This window comes from Castor canadensis, chromosome 3, assembly GCF_047511655.1.
Source record: "Castor canadensis chromosome 3, mCasCan1.hap1v2, whole genome shotgun sequence".
Taxonomy (NCBI): Eukaryota; Metazoa; Chordata; class Mammalia; order Rodentia; family Castoridae; genus Castor; species Castor canadensis.
The window spans coordinates 127,042,670-127,064,466 of NC_133388.1; the positions used below are offsets into that span (position 1 = coordinate 127,042,670).

A 21,797-nucleotide genomic window follows, 5' to 3' on the forward strand; every position below is an offset into this window, starting at 1 on the left:
CAACTGAGCAGATGGCTTTCAGTAACTGTTCTGCTTCATTATCTCATAAAATTTCCTCAGCTGCTGCCTTAATACCATTTTTGGAAGCACATCAGAAGTTGTAGGAATAAACGAGATATAAAATCTGGTTTTACTACCTTACAATAAACCTTCAATATGGAATGTCAGGTTTTTCAGATTATACAACTTTGCTTCTGAGAAAGGAAGATGGTAATGGGGTGGGGTAGGAGGTGGGTCCTCTTCTCAGGGAACAGTAAACATTTCTATTCCTAGTTTAGATTACCTGGGAATCTAAGTTGTAGCTTAAAAATGATAATAAAACATTACAAGATTAAAATGTTTCCAATTCACTGACATTCTTCATCATTTACAAGGAACCCATTAAAAAATTTTTTTTCAGAATTATCTACGAAGCAGATTTTCAATCCTGCTTGGACTTCCTCAATGGCTGAAACATAATTCTCTCAATAGAATCCACCTGGCCTATCCCTGCTGGACAGCTCACAGTATGCATTAAGGATTCCAGTGCTATTTCCCTAGCTGAAAAATCTCATCACATACTTGCATAACACTTTATACAACCAATATATGGCATTTAAATATACTTGTTCATCCCTATGATCAAACAGGGCAAGTTATAATTTCCATTTTCCAAATGTGAAAACAGCTGGTAACAGGAGACAAGTTATAAATCGGAGCATGAGCACTCAGAACTAGGTCTTCTAACTCCACATCATATTGTCTCTCAGGATGTACAACCATCCTTTTTAAAACATCAAAATGACAACTAGGGGCAGCTTCACCAAAACAGACTATTCCTGACCAGACATAAATAAATATGCTGCGACACATCTTCTTTCTTCCCACAAGAGTCTACTCATGGCCAACACAGGTTCTGGATGAGCTAAGTGTGAGGCTGCAAATATCTCAATAGATGCCAAAGTAAGCAGTCTGTTTTTCTGGATAATGCCTTTTTATTTTATAAATTTCTTTATTTTGTTAACATACAAGATTAAACCAGTGACCTTGCCACACCAAACCAACAAAGGAACAGTGACAGCATGGTTAGCACCTTGTTTCTCCTCTAGTTAGAGAAGAATTTGCAGGCCAACTTCTACTTAAAGAAGCAGCTCAGAAAGGGTAGTTTCAAAAGAAATAGGCTCCACCTATGGCTGGATTCTTACTTTTCACAGCGAAACCTGATATAGGGGCAGGCAGCCTAATGGTTTCTCTTCCTTTTGGTAAAAGACAAACATTTCTACTTCAGGAGTAGTTTTAGTTTATGTGGAAACTCTCATTTCATCCTTTAGTTTATGTGGAAACTCTCATTTCATCAGATGCCACTGGCAAGTGGCGTACTCCTGTGGAATGTATCATGCCAGCCAGCCACTCCGAGGAGAAAGGATGGCCTGGACATGGCCACTGGTCCTAGGGAGTTCGTACTCTGTGAGGCAGGCAGACACAACTGTTAACAAGACCTCAAGCCTTATCCACATTCCTGCAGCTGTCCCACTAGAGAGTTTTCTGGACCAGCCTCCAGCCCAGCACTCAACTTTCACCCCATTTTGGTCTCTCATGACCTTCAAACTTGTGAAGAGAAGTAGCTAGTAATTTTCTAGGATGGCCCTCAATTGGGTCATTTTTCTACCTTCACATCAACCTTTCCTATATTTAGATCTGATAAGATGTAATCTCAAGGCATAGTCTACTGGGAAAGGAAAACTGGATCACTCATTTCTTCTAAGAGATGAGCTAGAAGGCAAGAACAGTCTTCTTTTGAGACTGAATGGCAGAATATGAAGAATCCTAGTGACTGCTCATGTACTAACTAGGGAGGGCACCACTTATGGAAGTCTGTGCTGACAGCAGAATGGAAATTGAAAACCACCACCACCACACTGACATCCGGGAACAGGAGCCATTGTTCCCACACAAAACCACTTCACTTCCTTTGTTTGAATCCAGAACACTGAAGGCTACTGACACACAGCTGACATAAACCACAAGGACAGACAAATTTTCTAATAGCTATAAGTGGGGAGGGATTTTAGGAGAAAAAACATTATGGCACAACAGAAACAAGTTTCTGAGACACCAAATGGTTTGAAGTAATGGTTGTGAAGAGTCTTTTGGAAGCCTCATAAAGCCCCCAGCAGGAAGGAGACTTCTGAGGTGTGGTAGGCAGGGAAGCACAGTGGTGAGAGCACTGCACACACCTGTTTTGACCTTTCCTCACTGAGATCTTTGGAAGTTACCTAGTTTGAGACTCAGTTTCCTTGTCAGTTAAGTGAGGTTAAAATAGCACTACTTAGGGAGCAGTGGCACAAGACTATAACTCCTGCTACTTGGGAGGCTAGGGCAAGAGGGATCACTTGAGCCCAGGAAATTGGGACAAGCCTGGGCAACATAGCAAGACCTTGTCTCAAAAGAAGGGGTAGTGACATGGCTCAGAGGCAGAGTACTTGCCTAGCATTGTACGAGGCCCTGTGTTGGATCCCTAGCACCACAAATAAAACAAAGCACTTGGCACACTGCCAGTATCATGTGCTCAGATTTTTGTTGCTACTTTTTAAAATAAAAATATGTATTTATTTATATCCTGCTTCATCCAGTTGAGATCTTGCTGCCAAACTCCATTTGATTCACAAGAAATGAGTAACTTTCCCAAGGTCACACCAAGCTGGGGACCTGATTATGCTCACTGTTCGGCAGCATGGCTGTTTGTACTACTAAAACTGAGAACAAGGCAACCATCAGTACATGTACAGAGTTAACAAGAGTACTAAACTAGGAGATAAATTTAGCTTCAGTATTCTTCAGTTACTTATGAGTTTCTGGAAATAAAGGTAAAGAATATTATTCTATGTCAATAGGATCCAGCAACTGAGATATTATTAAAGCAAAAATACTGTACTGCCCAGTCTCCTGCCTAGAAGCAGTCAGTTGAAGTTGGAGTCATATAAAACTAACCATAATTTTCTACCACATAAATATTGGCTAAAAATCAGTCATGTATAATTTCAACAGCAGCTTATTCACAACAGATAAAGATGGAAAGAACTCAAGTGTTCACTAACAGATGAATGGATTAAAAAAATGTGACACACAAAGGAATAATATTCAGCCATTTTCAAAAAGAATCAAATTTTAATATATACTACAATATGGATGAACTGGAATCTTGAAATCACAATGCTGAGTGACATAAACCAGAAACAGGAGGCTAAGTATCATGAGATTCCACTTACGAGTTACCTATAATGGACAAGTTAAGTAGACTGGTGGTTGCCAGACATGGGAAGGGGCAGGAAGCAGGGTACAGTGCTGCAATTTTGGGGGGTGAAAGAGGCAATGGATAGTGGTGATGAGTACAGGGGCATTGTGACTGTAATTAATGCCAATGAATTTGCTCACTCAGAAATGGCTAAAATAGAATGTATATGACTTGTTTTCATCATTTAATAAATAATCAGTCACCTGAAGGTGTGCTCTTCTGTAACTTGGCATCATGTTACAAGGACAACAAGGAGACAGTAACTACCAAGTTTAAACTCAAGGTCCTGTGCTTGCTAGGCCCAGCACTCTTAGCCTTGACCCACACTCCCAGCCCTTTTTTACTTTATTTTTCAGATAGGGGCTCACATTTTTGCCCAAAGCCAGCCTCAGACTATGATTCTCCCAATCTCCACCTCCTAAGTAGCTGGGACTATAGGCATGAACCATTGCACCCCACCCAACACTGGCCGGGACCAGGCTCTGCTCCATCCCTAGAGACGTACTTGTTGCAGTGGTGCTTCAGGTGCTTCTTATAGCTGTCCTCCTGGAACAGGGCATCGGGGTTGCAGCTGGCCAACCAGTCAGCATCCTGCACCACAGGCTGTGTGCTCTGGGCTTTCACCTTCTTCCCTTTCCTTCCCCTTGGCACTGGGGCTGACAGACCTGGAAGCACCATCATCATCATCATCACAGAAGCATGTTACAGTGTCAGAGGCAGATAGTGTAACACAGACTCTATACTGCATCTCTTTTATTAGAAGTTTCAGTGGCTCTCTGTGGCTGGGAATCACTGAAAACATGAAATAGACCTACCAGAATGATTGACTAAAGCTCGTGTCTGGCCATCAGCTGTGGGCGTGATCAGATCCCAGATGAAACTTTTGATGTTCTCATCCCCTCTGTAATGGTTGAGACAGTACACAAGGATGGTTCTGCAGATGGTTTCCACATCTTGCTCGGTGAGTTGACGTTTGTAGCGTCCATGGGACAGGATGTCTGTCCACCGGCCCCAGCTAAAAAGCAAATAACTAGCATGGAGCCTCTGATTGTGATGTGGAGCTTTATCTTAACAGTCAGGTACCAGCAGTGGGAAATCCCATGTCAAAACAAGCAATATTTTACATCAGATGACAAGAAAGCAACTGAGAGTACAAGAGTTGGTTGTACGCACGTGGCTAACACTGTTTCCTGAGCAGATGCCAGGAAACTGTATATTCTGCTTCCTGCTGGTATGGTTTATGTTTCAGTACTGACCAATCATTTGAGATGAAAGGTGACTCAAGGTAGATGTGACATCCCAAATCAAGGAGGCGACACCAAGGAGTATGGCTACATTAATCCACCTCAATGGGATGCCATGATAATGGGTAAAGGCCTAAGAAACACTGAAGTTCCTTTTGGACAGGGAGTGGTAATTCCAATACAAGAACACTCACAGGAAAGATGCTCAGCCCACTCTAGGTCCTCACATGAAAAAGGTGGGAGAAAGGAGTATGGATACAGGCAAACAGGTAACAACCAGTTGACCCTGATCATCAATTTCATGGCATAATCCATTGTTTCAGCTTAAATGTTTGGGATATAACCACACAATGAACAGGCATGGTGGAGCTGTGCCTCCTCTGGGTGACAGCACACAGAGCCACAAGGGATCATAGTACAAACAGCCCTTCCACCATCTTTGGTGACAATGGGCTTAGGGCTATACTTGAGGACTCGGCCTCGACTGCACATACAGCAAACATCCTCTCTCCCATGCCTTGCCTTTGGGCTTGGCATGGTCTCTTCCCATTCCCAGGTCCTCTCTGTCTTCTAAAACTTCTTTTAGTTCCTCAACCCCAAGGATGGTCTTACACCTAGGCCTGTGAACTTGCTATTCTCTCCTCCTCCTCCTTATGCAAGCTACAACATTTCCTTGTATGCTTGGCAACATTCCCTTGTATGATGTCCATCTAGCCAGATTGTACGTATCACTTCCTGTGGAATTCCTTCTTTGACTTCTCCTAGCCCCAGAAGTGAGACGGTAGCACTAGCTGTGTCTTACAAGTAAGGTGCTAGGAGTCTCTGCTCCACTAGCTGAGTGCTTCCTGCTTCCAGCATCCTCACAATGTACTGCCACTTCTGTTTGCTCATAGCCTTGGGCTAACAAGACTGTCTTGCTCACTGCTATGCTCCTGGTGTCTGAGAATATACTAGCTAGCACACAACAGAGTTTGATACACAGTGATGAGTATGGGAAAAGAAAAAGGCCTGATTGAAAGACAATGTGCATTGAGCATCCTTATTAGCACTATAAATTACTAAAGTGTTCCAGTCTTAAGGCTTCCAACAACATTCATAACTCTGACCATTAGATTGAAATAAGGAAGCAGGTGCAAGCAGCAAAGGGCTGAGATGGGGAGAGCTTCTGCCCCATGCAGAGCAAGCAGGCAGAAGTTGTCCAGCTCTCACAATGAGGAGTGCTGATAGAGCTGCTTAGATACAGGATGGAGTTCTGCTGACTTTCATGGATTCCACAAATGAGCATTTATTCAGCATTCACTGTGTGTCCACTGGCACCGCATCACATACTAAGGATACAAAGAAAGAGTCTCTGTCCTCAAGGACCTGCTAACTGGGAATCCAGCAGGAAAAGCAGATGACTTAAAAATCATGCTACAATATGATGAATGCAATAGGAAGTACAGGCCAGAATGAAAAGGTGAAGCCTGTGTTGGATGTTCCAGGAGAGCAGCTGATCAAGGTTGCATATTGGAAGGAAGGAGGGTGGGTGGGTGGGTGGGAGGGTGTGTGTGTGTGCGCGTCTGTGTGTGTCTGTGTGTGTGTATGTGTGTTGGGGGGAGGTCACTCTAGGCAGTGGCAAGAACCTGTGCAAAGACATGGGCATGGACATCAAAGGAGATGAGGCAGTCTGTCTGGACAGGGCTTGGACTGCCCAAGAGAAAGAACAAAGACAGACAAGGGCCAGCTAGAGAGCACAGAATGCCACACAAACAAACACTTGTCTCTACTCAGCACTAATGGTGGATCCACTGGAAGAAATCATCATAAGCAGGACACCACCAGGTCAGCGGAAAGACTGCTTTGGTGGCAGGTGTTTTTATTTTAATGGAATCTGCTTATGGTCCCACAGTATGAGTGAGAACTCTCATTTACTGATTCAGGTATTTTCTGAGCACCCTGCCATTTAAATAACCATGTGGTGCCATAGTGATCCAGAGATGAATTAGATAGGGATCCAGCCTTTTGGAAGCCTGTAGTCCACCAGAGAAATACAACACATTAACAAAGTTCAAATGACCACCTGTGTTTCAGATGAGTTTAACAAGTGAGATTATTACCTTTGGTAATTTTTATAGCAGATAAACATTAAAAGATTACCATAGTTGCGGGAAAAGATTTTATAATTTTAGACTTTGTTATCAGTTACTGATAATCTACAAGTAAATCTGGGTCTGCAATAATTCATTAAGGCAGCACCTACCACTAACTTCCAGTGACCATTCCACATCTGAAAAAATGTGAACTTGGACCACTTTTAACCAAATAACCTCAGGATGCACAGTTACTGTAGATGCATTCATTTGGCTGCATTAAGGGGAATCACAAAGGTACAAACATAAATGCAGAATAAAACTCTACTGTACACAATGAGTCCATCTTACCCATAAACGAGCAGATTCTTCTCCACTCGGAAACATTCGCTCCTGGCATAGCCCTGTGACTTATCCTGGGGACGCCGTGGCTTTACACAAGGTTTTTCCTCAGAATCACTTTCCAAGTCTGAAAACTCCATCAGCTCATCCTCCTTCACTGCACTGTACAGCCTGGTTTGCTTTCTCACTCGTGGAGTATCAATAACCAGGTTGTTCTAACAAAAGAGCACATATATTTGAAACTTCTAAAAGAGTCACCTTTTGGTTAGATCAGATAGGTGTCTGAATAGGACTTCTCACTCACCCTCCCATTTAAGGCATCAATGTCTAATTCAGCCTTCTTAGCCCACTTTTGCCAGAAATTTGGATCATCCAAGGAAATATCTGTCCTATTTCCAGATGCAACAAAACTGGCCTAGAGGAGAGAAAAAAAAATACATTATTTTAAGATGCTTTTCTCAGAACCAGAATGCAAAGCAGCCTTTGTTTATCCATTCACTCAGACATATGTGTACTCTTCCATTTGTGCCAGATGGTGTAGTGGATGGAACTGAGACGAAAGACTACCCCTCAGACAGCTCACTCTCTAGAGGTTAAGACAGACCAGGAAACAAAGGTGTGCACTGCAGCTTAAATGATAGTAAGAGATACACAGAGGCCCAAGTAATACATAGAGGAAGACCCCTAACTAAATCCAAGCAGGGAACTGTGGGATTTAAGAAGGAAAGACTCCCCTAGAAGACAATGTTTGGACCATATTTTATAACACTCATAAAACAAGAAAGTATGTGCGATGCTCACTACAGAACATGTGCAAAGACACAGAGGAAAAAGGATGGAGGTACTCAGAAAGAGCAACCAAACGGAAAGATGGTAAGGCAGAAGATAGGACAAGCAGGGCCTTGTGTGTGCTGTTAACAGAATGTGAACTCCATCCTAAGTGAGCCACAAACTATTTGAAATTAGAAGCAATCTCAAGATGGACATGATCGTGTTAAGAGTCACACACTAGAGGTCACACCAAGGTCCTGGAGCACAGAGGCCACTGTAGTAATTTAAATAAATAATGAAGTATGAAAACGATAAAGTAAAGATGAAGAAAAGGAGACAGACCAGAAAGATGTTCTTTAAAGGGCAAAATTCATGGAAGTAGACAACTATGAAAGAGTCAGAAACCAAGGAAAATCTCAGCATCCAACTCTGGCAGCTGAATGGTGACACTCAGGTAGACAGATGGTGTGTGCATTGAGGACAACAGATCAGGGGTGACTGAACTTACAGTGCTTGTGAGGACTGAGGAAAGAACCTGGAAATGCATCATGAGACTCCATCTCAACTAACAGCTAGGTACAGTGGCATATGCCTGTCATCCCAAGCTACGTGGGAGGCTAAGATTAGGAAGATTGTGGTTTCAGATCAGCCCAGGGGGACAAAAGAACAACAACAACAACAAAATAACTCCTGATATCCCATTTGGAAGGTCATTGTGGAGCACACTGTCATTCTAGCTACGGCAGGAGACGTCAAATAAGAGGATCATGGGCTAACTCCAAAATAACCAAAGTAAAAAGAACTGGAAGTGCAACTCAAGCAGTAAAGTGCCTGTGTAGCAAGTGCAAAGCCCTAAGTTCAAACACTAGTATAACAACAACAACAAAAAAAGTATTGTGAAGATGTGGAGGAAACAGAACTCTGATAAACTGCTGATGGGAAGGGAGCATGGTGCAATCACTTTAGAAAACAGTCTGGTAGTTCCTTAAAGCATTCAATATGAAGTTAACATATGATCCAGCAATTCTACTCCTGGTCTAGACCAGGAAAGAAGAAAACATATATCCACACAAAAAGGAGCACACAAAAGTTCATAACATTACTCACAATAACCCAAAAGGAGAAACAGCCCAAATTTCATCACCAACTAGTAAATGGATAAAGACCCAAATGTACCTTATAACTAGTAAATGTTTTATAATGGAATATTGTTTAGCAACAAAAAGGAACAAATTACTGATATAGTCTATAAGGAACACATACTTACAAATCTATAGAGAAAGTACATTAGTGGTTTCCAGGAACTAGGGTGAACAGAGAGGGGGAGAGGAGGCATAGGGACTGACTACCAATGAATATGAGGGTCTTTCTGGGTGATAGGAACAATCTAAATTTAGATTGTGCAGATGATTACACAAACCTGCAATATGTCAAAGGCAATGAATTATACACTTAACAGGTGAATTTTATGGTAAGTAAATTACATTTCAATAAAGCTGATAAACTCAAAATGTAGAATGAGCCTTGGTGTGGATGGCTAGAAGAAAATGCAGGTGAACCCTCAGAAAGAGCTGTCATGTGGATGGATGGTTGGGAACTCAGAGCATTCTTGACCACAGCAGTTCAGACATAGGGGCAAGGGGATGTGGAAATTGAAAAATAAGTGAGAAGCAGGCAGAGGATACAGCTGGAGTAGATAATGCTGGTGTGGATTTTAGCTACGGGAAGACTTACAACCAGAGGGGAAAACAGATGATTGATTTTTAAGGTAGGGGTGACTTGATCATTCTTATAGGCTCTTTCAGGAATCAGGGAAAGAAGATGATGATGATGATGATGATGATGACAGTGCCAGATTTAAGAAGTGGAGGGGATGGGGGTCAAAAACAGGTGTCCTATACAACCAAAAGAACCCAAAATACAAAGAATGTTTTATGTGTTGGGGACTCCCCAGGGAGGTAGTAATTAATTTGTTAATTCATAATGCAAAGCAAATTTTATGAATGCATTCTATAAGCAGTTTTACAAAGCACTCTTTAAGAACTCTACCATGCTGCTGTAAAAAAATACTCAGCCTCTTTAGATGGATTCACACCTTAGCAAATGTGGAACCCTTTCCTTCAGACTCAATGGTAATAGTGTGGGTTCGCCGTAGAAGAATCTGATCAATATCTTCTTCACAAAACTTAGACCCTTCATCTTCCTCATCCATGAGTGCACCATAAGCCCCCTTTCGTAGAAGATCTTCTATTTCTTTCTTGGAAAGCTGTTGTACCTGTTTTAGAGAAATATTCTTAATATTCAAAGTAATTTAGAATTAAAATGTTTAGAAACAAAATGTTCCACTTTCCTCAGAGGTTGATTTGTAACAAAGAAAAATGCAACAAAATATGCTAAAAATAGACAGGAAAAAAAAAAATCAGATGCTGCCTGGGCACAGTGGCTCAAACCTATAATCCTAGTTACTTGGGAAGCGGAGATTGGGAGGATTTCAGTTTGAGGCCAGCCCAAGCAAAAAGTTTGCAAGATCCCACTCTCAGCCAAAGGCTGAGCACAGTGGCATGTGTCTGTCATCCCAGCTACAGGGATGGGAAGCACAAATAGGAGGACTGCTGTCCAGGTCAGCATGGGCATAAAGTGAGACCCTATCTCAAAAATAACTGACATAAAAAGGGGCTGACAGAATGGCTCAAGTAGTAGAGCACCTGCCTAGCAAGTACAGGGCCCTGAGTTCAACCCTCCAGGTCCACCAGAAAAAAAACCCAGATGCCAAATAACTTCTTACTAGTGCTAACTAAAGGAAAGAGCCAGAATAAATGAATGATTTGGGCAAGTGTTATTTTACCCCATTGGTAGCATTTTCTCTTCCACTCATAGACTGCAGCACAGCTTTATCCAGACCAAGCTTCAAACTAGCCTTGTCGAACATTTCCCTTTCATAGGAATTTCTTGTAATCAGCCTGTAGATTTTCACAGATTTACTCTGTCCTATTCTATGACATCTAGCCTGAGCCTGGAAGAAAAAGAGAATTAATGGTTATTGCAATGGGATGAATGTTCGTGTTCCCCCTAAATTCGTGTTGAAACTCTGATGCCAATGTGATGAGATTTGTAGTTAAAAGGGGGATTTAGGGAGGTAATTAAGTCAGGAGGGTGGCACCCTAATGAATGGAATTAGTGCTCCTATAAAGAGGGCAGAATGAGCATGCTCCTTCCTCTGTGTGAGGGTATAGCAGGAAGGGGCTGTCTGTAAACCAGGGAGGGTTCATTCAGCAAGAACCCAATTTTCCTGGAACCCTGATCTCAGATTTCCAACCTCTAGAACTTTGAGAAATACATGGGCATTGTTTAAGCTATTCAACTTATGGCACTCTGTTACTGCAGTCCATGCTGACCAGATAGCTACAGCTAAAAAAAGACATGACTCACTTGTTAGTAATGAAACTTTATACTCCAATAATTACAGGTATAGTATTGAAGAGGATTGATACATTAGAGATTTCTTCTCATGCTATTAATAAACTGGCCATGCTGATTGCTCTGAATCATGACACAACTTTGATTTACTGGTCTGACTGGGGACTGTCATAGTAGAATAAAAAAGGGCACCAGGAAGATCTCATTGTGTGCTTACCTGGAGGTCATTTTGGGGATTCCAGTCTGAATCAAAGATGATGCAGGTATCAGCAGCAGTGAGATTAATGCCTAAACCTCCTGCCCTCGTACACAGGAGGAAAACAAACCTGTCAGAATCAGGTTTGGAGAATCTGTCAATAGCTGCCTGGCGGAGGTTGCCTCTTACTCGGCCATCGATCCTTTCATATGGGTACCTATAAAAATAATAGGGAGGCCTTACGAACAGCTACAATATTATTTGTTCCTAAATCTTTAAGTAAATAATTACACTATGGAATACATACTAACAGAACAATATAATTTAACAGAAATCATTTCAGATCAATTTCTCAAAAGTTTTTATGCAACTGACTGCCCAAAGATTAAATTTTATTTTACTTTCTTTTCAATGAAACAGCTAAATTCTGAAAATAGCTGACCATTCCATAAGATAACAAATAACTTCAATTTTAAGTAAGAAGTCTTCTCCCTTAGGCAAATGAAAGCAATGGCAGGAAATCTGCCCACAAAACTATGCGATATCCTCCTGTCATCATATAAAATAACTCTAGGTACAACTAAAATTTTAAGAAGATATGCCGGATTTTTTTTTATTCCATCCCCTTTTTATCATAAATGTCACTTGTAGGTGAACCCTGCAGAGCCCAGTCTAAGGCCAGTTTTTCTTTCCTTTTTGTTATTCTGAGACGGTGGCCTCACCGTCTCTGGATGAGGTAGTCTTCCAGTATGTCCAGGCAGCGCACCATCTGGGAAAAGATAAGCACCCTGTGGCCACCAGCCTTCAGTTTTGGCAGCAGCTTGTCAATCAGAACTAGCTTGCCAGCAGCCTGGATCATTGCCTGGAGCTGAAAATCTGGAGACTCTGCATTGTGTGTTTCTTTAAACTCTTCCAAAATTTTCTCTTCGGCACCTGCAGAGATTGGACAGCATAACGTGAATACTGTAAAAGGTTTTCATTACTAAAAACAATGAATCTGCTTTCAAAACCCACCATAAACTGCAGGAACTAGAATCCCACACTCTTATTTATGATCAAGAATCCATCCACTTTTAAGTTGGGTGTACATAAAATAATAGCTGTACAAAAGGGATCAAAGTTTTAAGCACCACACATTGAGGTATTTAGGGAGAAAAATCACATTTTTCAACAAACAAATGTTTGCTGCCTGTAAAACTGAATTTCAACAACAGACTGTCAAGCCAGAAGTGGCAGAAACAAGCCAAGGGCCAGATACCTACAGAAAAATTGGAACCTAAATTGCTAAAGAAATGAACTGTTTACTAGCTGAATATAAATACAAACAACAAAATCTGTTCTGAAACTAAGAAACAAAGGAATGGAGTCCTAACAATTAAAGTGGAAGGGCTGTAGTTTGGATCCATAATTGTATATTAAGGACTGCAGAAAGCGAAGTTCATTTTCTATATAACTTTTATGGATTTTTGTGGAGAACCTAGGTATACATCTTCTACTACAATTTCTAGGTCTTCCAAATTCATTCTCACTTGATAATTTTCTAAAATACAAAAATTCCATCTTAAATTATCCAAACTTTTTCAAACTAAAAATGAAAACAACTTCTAAATTTTTAATGCTTACCCCTCTTTCCCCCATGTGGATTTTTGCTTGTTGAAAGACTTGAGTGCATTGGAGAGAAGCACTCAAGAAAATGACATGTTCCTAAAGAACAAAGCCCCAGGATTTCCTACCTACCCTGAGCATGGGCTTATTCAGGAAGCAGCAGGAGAAGCTTTCCTTAACTACTTAGGTAACTCAGCTGGAATTATGTAGTGCTGGTCTCACCCCTTTCCCTCTCCCTCCCCAGCATGGAGGATGCTAACCTGTTCTGTGGAAAATATACCAAATTCATGCATCTAAGATTAACTGTGCCAGAAACTTTATCTGTCCTACCACCAGCTTTAAACAGGTGAACTAGTGATATGCAAGATGGGGATATTTCAATCACAAAACGGTTTTAGAGGTTGGGTCAGATAAACCACTACAGTCACACAAGATGGCACTTCTGTAAGAAGTACAAGATGCAACAAAAATATAATTTGACTTCCATTTTAAGGGAAACCTACTGTATGACATGGTCCTATACAGAAATACACAGCTTGTTAATTATGAGTCAACAAAGAATTCACTGAGGACAGATTAAAGTCACTTAATGTCGTTACCAAGCACTAGGGTCTTCCGTGACACACACTACCTTCTTAAGAAGGGGGACTGGGAGAAAATGCCAGCTCTGTCAGAACAGTTTGGCCCTTATTCCCCCTTTCATATGAGTAAAAACTTAATATTCAGATTTTTTTAGTATGGAAAAGAGCAAGGGTTTTATTAGGAAAAGATAAAGAACAAAATGCTGTTTAAGAGCATTAGCAAGAATGTTGTTTAATGAAGTTGGATGATGTTTTTCAAAACATGAAATTTAGAAACCCAGGTTTGAGATTCAGAAGGCCCTCAAGAAACAGGAAATAATTTAAGGTTACATACTCTGTTAGATAGTTTTGAAAGTTGGTTCTTCTACATACTACACTATAAGATCTTCAAAACTTACAGATGTTACTCATATGTTATTCAGGCAATTATTTTTGTTCATATGGAGGTTACAATCCATAATCAAAATTAAGTATGTTTTTAGTAGTGTAAAGCAAGTTAATGATCAGTGAACATTTTTAACAGTGAGATACTCATTTCAAAGAAAATGAATACCAAATATTCTTGGATCATTTTAGTAAAAGTGTTTGAAAGTATAAATAATTCAGTCAAATTAGTAGAGAAACCTAAACTCATTTAAAGTTTTAAAAAAAATGTATTGAGAAAAATAACTCTTCTGCCTTTTCAATGCTAAAGAGGTCAGAGTAATGACTCAAGTGTTACAGCATCCGCCTAGCAAGCTGAGGCCCTGAGTTAAAGGGAGAGAGCGAAGAGAGAGAAAAGGGAGAGGGGGGGTTAATAATACATTATTTTATTTTATTTTGGCAGTACTGGGGTTTGAACTCAGGGCTTTCTGCTTGCTAGGCAGGTGCTGTACCTCTTGAGCCATGCCTCCAGCCCAGCATTCTTTCTTATCTGACAAAATCTGCTAGGTTGATCAATTCAGTTCTTTAAGTAGTAGCCAATTTACACTAATAACACTTCATTTAAAAATAACATCAGACAACATATTTTCTTTGTGATTCTCTTAACACTGTATTTATTATGGCAACATTGAAGGCAAGAAGGTAGGGAAGGTATTGAGGAAGAGGGTAATTTCTACCTTTTGATGTGACAGCCAAGTTTTCAAAATTACCAATTGAAGATTTACTAAAGATTTGTAGATATGAGTCAGAAAATTAATTAGGAATGGGTTATGATAAGCCAAAATATTTTGCTGGTTCTGCCCTAGATTAAAGTACAAGTGGTACTTCAGTTAATAGTGTATATAAAGGCAACTTAAAATAAGAGTGCACTCACTTCCAGTCTGAGGTCTCTTCACTTCAACAAATGGCCACTGTCAGGACAATGACTATGTCATCTAGTTATATTAGCTATGATTGAACAAGAAAGCATTTTGTTCTTGAAGATTACCAGAAAAAAAAAAAAAAAAGCTACTAGTTTTTTCTCCTAAACAGTATCTGCCTCCATCTCCTCCTACCTGCCTTCCATCAGGTAAATCTTATTTTGATTTTTCTACTTGCTCACTATTTTCTATGCTCTCCCTACCTCCAATACTAACAACCAAAGACTCTAAAGTCACCTCTAGCTATCAGAAGACTTCAGACATGTTTTCACCATTATTTTTACACTCACATTAAGGAGCTACAAATTCTATTCAAATAATGCTTGGGGCAATAATAGTAACACCATTTATGTGATCCAGTTACTTGCTTAACTTTTAGCAAGAAAAATAACTAGCAACACTTACTGGAGCGCTTAAACTGTGTTCCAACTACCTGAATAACAATACTAAATAAAGTATGAAAATGGAACAATTAAATCTGTTGAAACTGTTCTAAAGAGGGGAAGGGGGATAAAGGAGAAAGATGGATGGGATGAATCTAACTTAGACATACCGTAAGCCTTTTGTAAATGTCACAAAGTAACCCAGGTACAACTATAATATGCTAATAAATAAATTTTAAAAAGAAAAAATATTAAGTCATATTAAAAATATTTCTCATTTTTATACACTTTGCATTATACCACACTTGAGATTTTTCTCCTGTTGTGCCTGCTACTCCTCTCAAATCATGCATAAAGTTGCTTCTATTTTTCACAACTGCAGAAAGGTTGTGCTCTGTGGAATTGAAATTTACTTTGATTAAGGCAGCTCTACTCTGCCACAAACAGTACATTTCAATTTAGTTTCTAAAATTAAAGACTTACTTACAAATGTTCAATAATCATGTGTAGGGATGGCTCTGTGGCAGTGTGACAGGAAGTTACTTCCAGACTGTGGATGAGAATGGATACTACTGGCCTTGGAGCAACCTCTGAAACATAATGTCTACCTAAGTTATCAGGGCAGCTATAGGGGGGGTGTGTGTGTATGCATCTATATTTTTTCTAACTACAATTTCCCAAAAATAAAGGCACAACGGCACCTGCTTAACAGACACTTTCTAACTCGTTGTAAGGACAGAAGAGCTGACCTCAGAAGTGCAAACAATTAGAACAAATGCCACAGGTGCCATGCTTCAGACAGTCCTCAGAGGCTCCTGAGAAACAAATGAGCTGTATAGGGTGACTGACCCTGGAGAGCAATCAGCTATGGAAGAGACCCCCAGCTCTATTTTGGGGGAAAACACCCAGTAATGCTCAATGCATGCAATTAACATGTGAGCAAATAGGGCAAACTTGGTGGTGTGGGGTGGCTATCTCACAACAGCACTGAGCCTGTCTCTCCTTTATATACATCCTGCTGGCAGCATTCAAGCCCTTCTGGGAATATCTCCTTTTCTCTTCTTTGCCATTAGAGGCTATTATTATTTATTTTATCTTTACCGGCTCTTTAATGTAAAACTGTGTGGGTGTTGGTATGCATCTTCTACTCACACCTTTATTTGCCCTAAGCCCCAACTCACGAACAGGCTGGTTGATACCATACTATTATATGAAACATGTAATTTTCATACATGATTTTCTCTTTAGAAGACAAAGCTAAAAACACTTTCTTTTACAAAAAGAAATTCCCTGATGTCACTCACACCAAAGCAATGACCTCAGCTCTGAGTCCATCTTCCAAACACAGACCACTTTTTGTGCTATAGTAACAGGGACTTCTGGATCCACAGTGGTTGGTGGGTGTACATTGTGAAAGGAGAAAAGATTAGGAGCTCTTTAAATCAGCTCTCCTTGAACCCCTCATGGATTATGATAAAGACACAAGTAGGCTTTTTTCCTTCTTCCTTCAAAAGGAGCCTAACTGCACTGCTGGCCAATTATAATTGTGTACAAGTACCCCAAAATTAGCCTGTATCCACTCCCTTTAGTCTGCATTATCTGCTACCATAGCTCCTGCCTGAGTTAGTCTTTCTGCTTATCCATCTGTCCCTTCCCCACTCCTTTTTACACAATGCTACCTGATGGATCATCCAGAGCCACATTTCTAATCAATGCTTAGCTCAAACACTAGCTGTGGCTCTCCTTCACCTACAGACTGGAGCCAAAGTACTATGTGCTAACATCTGAGGCCTTCAAAGCAGGGTCCCAGTGGGACTAGGGTATATGGTCCCACTATTTCTCACACATGGTTATACTTTGGGCAAGTTCTCCCTTTGTTTTCATGCTTCCCTGTTTGCTTGTGTTATGCGTTCAGTCTTGAGGTCCTTTCCTTCTCTAATTCTACTTGGCAAAACCCTTCCTAGCCTTGAAGGCTTATTTCACATGCCGTACCTTCTAAAGATTTCTAATCTCTATCCCATGACATCCTGGAAGCTCCCTGGAGGGTGTGTTCCCACAAGCATGACATACCCCTCCCCTTACCACATTTTGGAAGTATAGAAGAGAGTTTTAACCCATATAAGTTATATAACACTATGGATTTAGTTAAGAAAACAGGAAATCCATAAAGTCTCCATTGTAACAGGGACAAACTACAGGCAAAGTTAAGATCAGCTCATATTCTTCCTGAAAACGTGCTTCTGAAGGCCTCCAGACTATAAGGAATCTGAGGACATCTGACATAGCTAATAGCTGTTGCCCCACACTGGAAATCCTCCTTAGTGCCTCTCATGTAAACACATACATACACCAAGAAAACATCAATCAACCTGTCAGGACTAATGTTGTGAGCTGACAGTATTTCTGATGACTTCTCACTATGGAGCACGAATTACTCCTTTTCATGAAAGGAGTTGGACAAGGGTGATCACACTTTCAGGACCAAGAAAACACTGGTCACTTGGCCTTCAGCAACCACAGGGGAGGCGTCACCTGAGTGAACAGAGTAATAACAACTATGTACCATGACATCCCTTAGTCTCAGAGCAGAAAGGGATTTCTGGAGCTGCTACATTATTTACACGAGTTAACAAGCAGGCATGCTTACCATTGATCAGGTACGGATGATTGCAGCACTTTCGCAATTCCATCATAGTGTTTAAAAGGTTAGGTACGTTAGCTTGTCCACCACCTTTGGAAAGAAATGTAAAATTCTTCTCAAGGATGGCTCGGTAATATTTCTTCTGAATGTTTGTTAGCTCAACTTCAATAATGGTCTCTTCTTTGGGGGCCAAGTTCTTTTCTACATCCTCTTTGAGCCGTCTCAACATCATTGGCTTTAGAATAGCCTGAAGTTTTTGCACCTAAAAAAGGACCTCGGGTAAATACTGATATCACCATTTGCTTACATGTTAAAACACAACTTAAAATAAAACCCAGGATTATCATATTTAATGATATGAAAAAGTGAGTATTTTTTCATTTTTCAAAGAGCTTCAGCTCTTTGTTTCCACTTTCATAAGAAACACAAGAGTAGATTTTTTTTTCTTCGTTTTCCTTTCTTCTTTGATGATTCTATGTCAAATGGACGATTTTACCTACCCAGGATTCCTGAACAGCCAGAAGGGCTTGAAAAGCTCATAATGGAGGGAAAAAAAAGGGAATTTATTAATATAATTTTCTCTTCTATCTGTCTCAAGTCCTAGGGTGATGAGGAAGAGGGAGGAAACTGTTCTGTTCTCTTCCTTTGCAGAAAGAGCTTAAAAAAAAAAAAAAAAGAGAGAGGGAATAAGCCAAAAGTTATATAGTCTCTGCCTATATCAATGAGCAAGCAGATGTGTTCCTGGTTCACCTTTCCATTGATTGGTATAACACACAGTTTTTATTTTGCAAAAGCAAAACAAAACAAACTTCACAGTGAACTAGGAGGTATTAAGACAGTAAATTGGGGAGAAAGCACAAAAAGACCAAGGTAACAAGCCCATCTCTCCATGTTTATTTCAAATATAGTATATGAAACACATAAACTTCACCATACATAAAGTAATCAAGTGCTTTCCCCACACTGAACCTAATTTATTTCTCACAGAAATCTTGTGAGCTAGTTATAACTTATGTTTGTAAATTGAAACTGTGTAGGCTTGAAAAAGCTAGCATCCCAGCTACTGAGGAGAATCTCAGTTGGAGGCTACCTTGGAAAAGTTAGCATAAGACCCTATCTGAAAAACAAACTAAAAAAATCAAAAGAATTGAGAGTATGGTAAAGCGCTTGACTAGCAAGCAGGCTCAATTCTCAGTACCACAAGAAAAAAAAAAGAGTGAGCAATGTATCCAAGTATACATAGTTCAGAAATGAGAGTAAAACTCCAAACTCAAATAAGCAAATAACTCTACAAACTTCAGGGACTTCTAATATTGTCCCTGGAGGTACACATAGCAAAGTTACCACTTGAATAGCACAGGCATCTCCAAAAATTATGTCTACAGATATATAACTTCTCTATATAACTCAACAGCCCTTTCTCAGGGCAAACACATAAACAAGAAAACCTTCATAATGATAGCTTGGAAAGTCCAAGTGAAGGGAAGGATATGGGAACTCTGTCATGAGTGAGGAAGATGAGAAAATTTGTTTTAAAATACTTCAATATTAATGCTTTGAAATTTCATGACTTAATCTTCCATTTTATGACTAGAATATATAAAACAGAGGTGATAAGTACCTGCTCTTCTGTTTTTAAATCACCAAATTCTTGCATAAAGGTGGTTTCTGAAGGGAAGCGACTTGGTTCCAAGAAATGCAGCAGGCTAAAGAGCTCCTCCACAGTGTTCTGCAGTGGGGTCCCAGTCAGCAGCACCTTATGCTCCTACAGTAACATGCAAAGCAAGTGACCAAACTATGACAAAAACAGTATAGATAAATGCTTTTCTCTAACATATCCATTTTTTCTACTTCTGCTCATTGTAGTAACTCAGCACCAACTATAGAAAGTGTAGAAATTAGGCATGAAGACAGATTTGAGATCAACAAATTCCATGCTCCAGATGAAGACAAGTGGAGGGTCTGTCCTCTTTTGAACTCTGCAGACTCCTTAAGTGTTTTTTGCCATTTTGCTTCCTTGGGAAGCTACTAAGTCAATTTAAGTTTTGGGTTTTTTTTTTTAAATCCCTGTACTTCGAGAATGCTTACCTGCTATCTGCTTCCTGTATGACTCACTTTAGAGACAAAAGATCTTCTAAATGCAACAGCATATGAAAAATTATTTTGTTCTGCAAAAGTTTCCAACTGGCAAAGAAAGTCAGCTTGATTTTAAATACTACAATCTTTTGTTTTGTTTTTAAAATTAGATGCTACACTGGGTATGGTGGTGCACATCTGCAATCCTAGTACTCGGGAAGCTAAGGCAGGAGGATTGTGAGTTCAAGACCAACCTGGACATACATGGGACCAACCCTATGTCAAAAAAAAAGAGAAAGAAAAAAAAAAATCACATGCAATTTCCAATTTTGTCTCTTTGAATCAAGTTCAGTATTTCTTCAATTAAGTCTTCCGTTTATGAGCTCTTTCTCCATCTCTCCTTACACAGCTGTACCCTGTCCTGCTATTTCCAGATATGCAACACTGAGGACCTATTTTAAAGTGACCAGGCTTAACAGTGAATTTATAAATCTTGACACCCTTAATATTTTTTTTTACTTTGGTTATTTGACGTATAGCACAAGTGACAAAACTATTTTAGAAAATGACTATGGCTTCTAGTAGTTTCAAAAGCTATATTCTGACTTAACTTGGAATTTGGTAAGACTCGGTGCCAAGCAGAATATATGTTCAGTAAATAATAGTCTAATTATGTAAGTTAGAACATACTAATCAGCTGAGCGTGGTGACTCACAACTGTAATCCCAGCACTCAGAAGGCTGAGGCAGGAAGATTATGAGTTCGAGGCCAGCCTGGGTGACCTACTGAGTTCAAGGCCAGCCTGACCTAACTAGTGAGACCCTGACCCCAAAATAAAACAATTTCCTTAATAACTGCCATGTCTCATCGATGTGTCAATGAAGTTCTTTGAAAGTGGAGTGAAGTAGTTCAATGTTTTCATTCCTCTTTTTCTTCCCTCATAGAGGTCTCTGATTGAAAATGGATGGCCCACCATCATCTTCACTGATTAAATTCATGAACTGACAGGAGTTTGTAAATCAATTCAAGATCTTTTACCATATAAGCACGCTGGTATGTTTCATGGACCACAATCATTTATATGCCCAAGTCCTGAATGACTTTATCCGAGAATTTTTTTAAAAGCCACCAAAGTTTCAGGAGAGAGTCACTGCAGTGGAAGAGCTGTAATATCGTACTAATTGTCTCCCATATCCTTTGTTACTGACTTAAATCCTGAAACCTAACTGAACGCTTTGAAAGTTAAAGACTTTTTAATGTATTGATTTCAAAATAAAGTTATTTGAAACAAAAAAAAGGAAACCCCACTCAGGCTACTGAGCACCATCACCTCCAAGCTTGACTACACCAGCAAATACGGTTTTTCCCTAAGTTCCTTTTCACTTTGATGGAGTGTTGTGCATAGTTTCATTTCAGCAGAATCTTTCATTTGTGTGGGGCTTCCTAACAACGCAAGAGGAGACAACACAATCAACAACGAATGACTACGACCTCTGTGGCATCCCTTCCTCATTGACGAGGGCCAAGGAGATGGCTTTGCCCTTCCCAGAGCGCCTATGGAGGAATGTGGAGGTGGTCACTGCACTCCATGTATCATCTTCACAAACATTTCCTCATTCTGGGAGAGGGGAAGACACCAAGTGGTCTTCCTTTTCTGAGAACGAACTTGGAGATCACCCCCATCAAGCACATTTTCATCTAGCTCAGTGTAGCACAAGTAACAGAAGTTTCCTAAGACCTCTGCTGTACTTGCATATAGTTACTACTAACTCTACTGTGAGTTACTACTTACTCTAGAAAAGAAGTGTAAAAAGTGGCAAGTGCTTAAGTTCTAGTGATATTTAAGTAAGGA

At 40.1% G+C, this 21,797-nt stretch overlaps 1 protein-coding gene across 14 annotated transcripts in view; it reads right to left on the reverse strand.

The window, feature by feature from the left end:
* The window catches only part of Chd7 (chromodomain helicase DNA binding protein 7), a 180,720-nt gene that overhangs the window by 18,234 nt on the left and 140,689 nt on the right, over positions 1-21,797 (reverse strand). For all 14 annotated transcript variants that reach the window (XM_074068628.1, XM_074068629.1, XM_074068634.1 and 11 more), the window contains 10 exons: positions 19,491-19,634; positions 17,876-18,131; positions 12,039-12,249; positions 11,338-11,533; positions 10,549-10,716; positions 9,799-9,978; positions 7,237-7,347; positions 6,942-7,147; positions 4,090-4,289; positions 3,780-3,939 (listed from right to left, as the gene is read on the reverse strand). In XM_074068628.1, the coding sequence (XP_073924729.1) occupies positions 3,780-3,939; positions 4,090-4,289; positions 6,942-7,147; positions 7,237-7,347; positions 9,799-9,978; positions 10,549-10,716; positions 11,338-11,533; positions 12,039-12,249; positions 17,876-18,131; positions 19,491-19,634 (1,832 nt within the window). The remainder of the gene's footprint in view (positions 1-3,779; positions 3,940-4,089; positions 4,290-6,941; positions 7,148-7,236; positions 7,348-9,798; positions 9,979-10,548; positions 10,717-11,337; positions 11,534-12,038; positions 12,250-17,875; positions 18,132-19,490; positions 19,635-21,797) is intronic.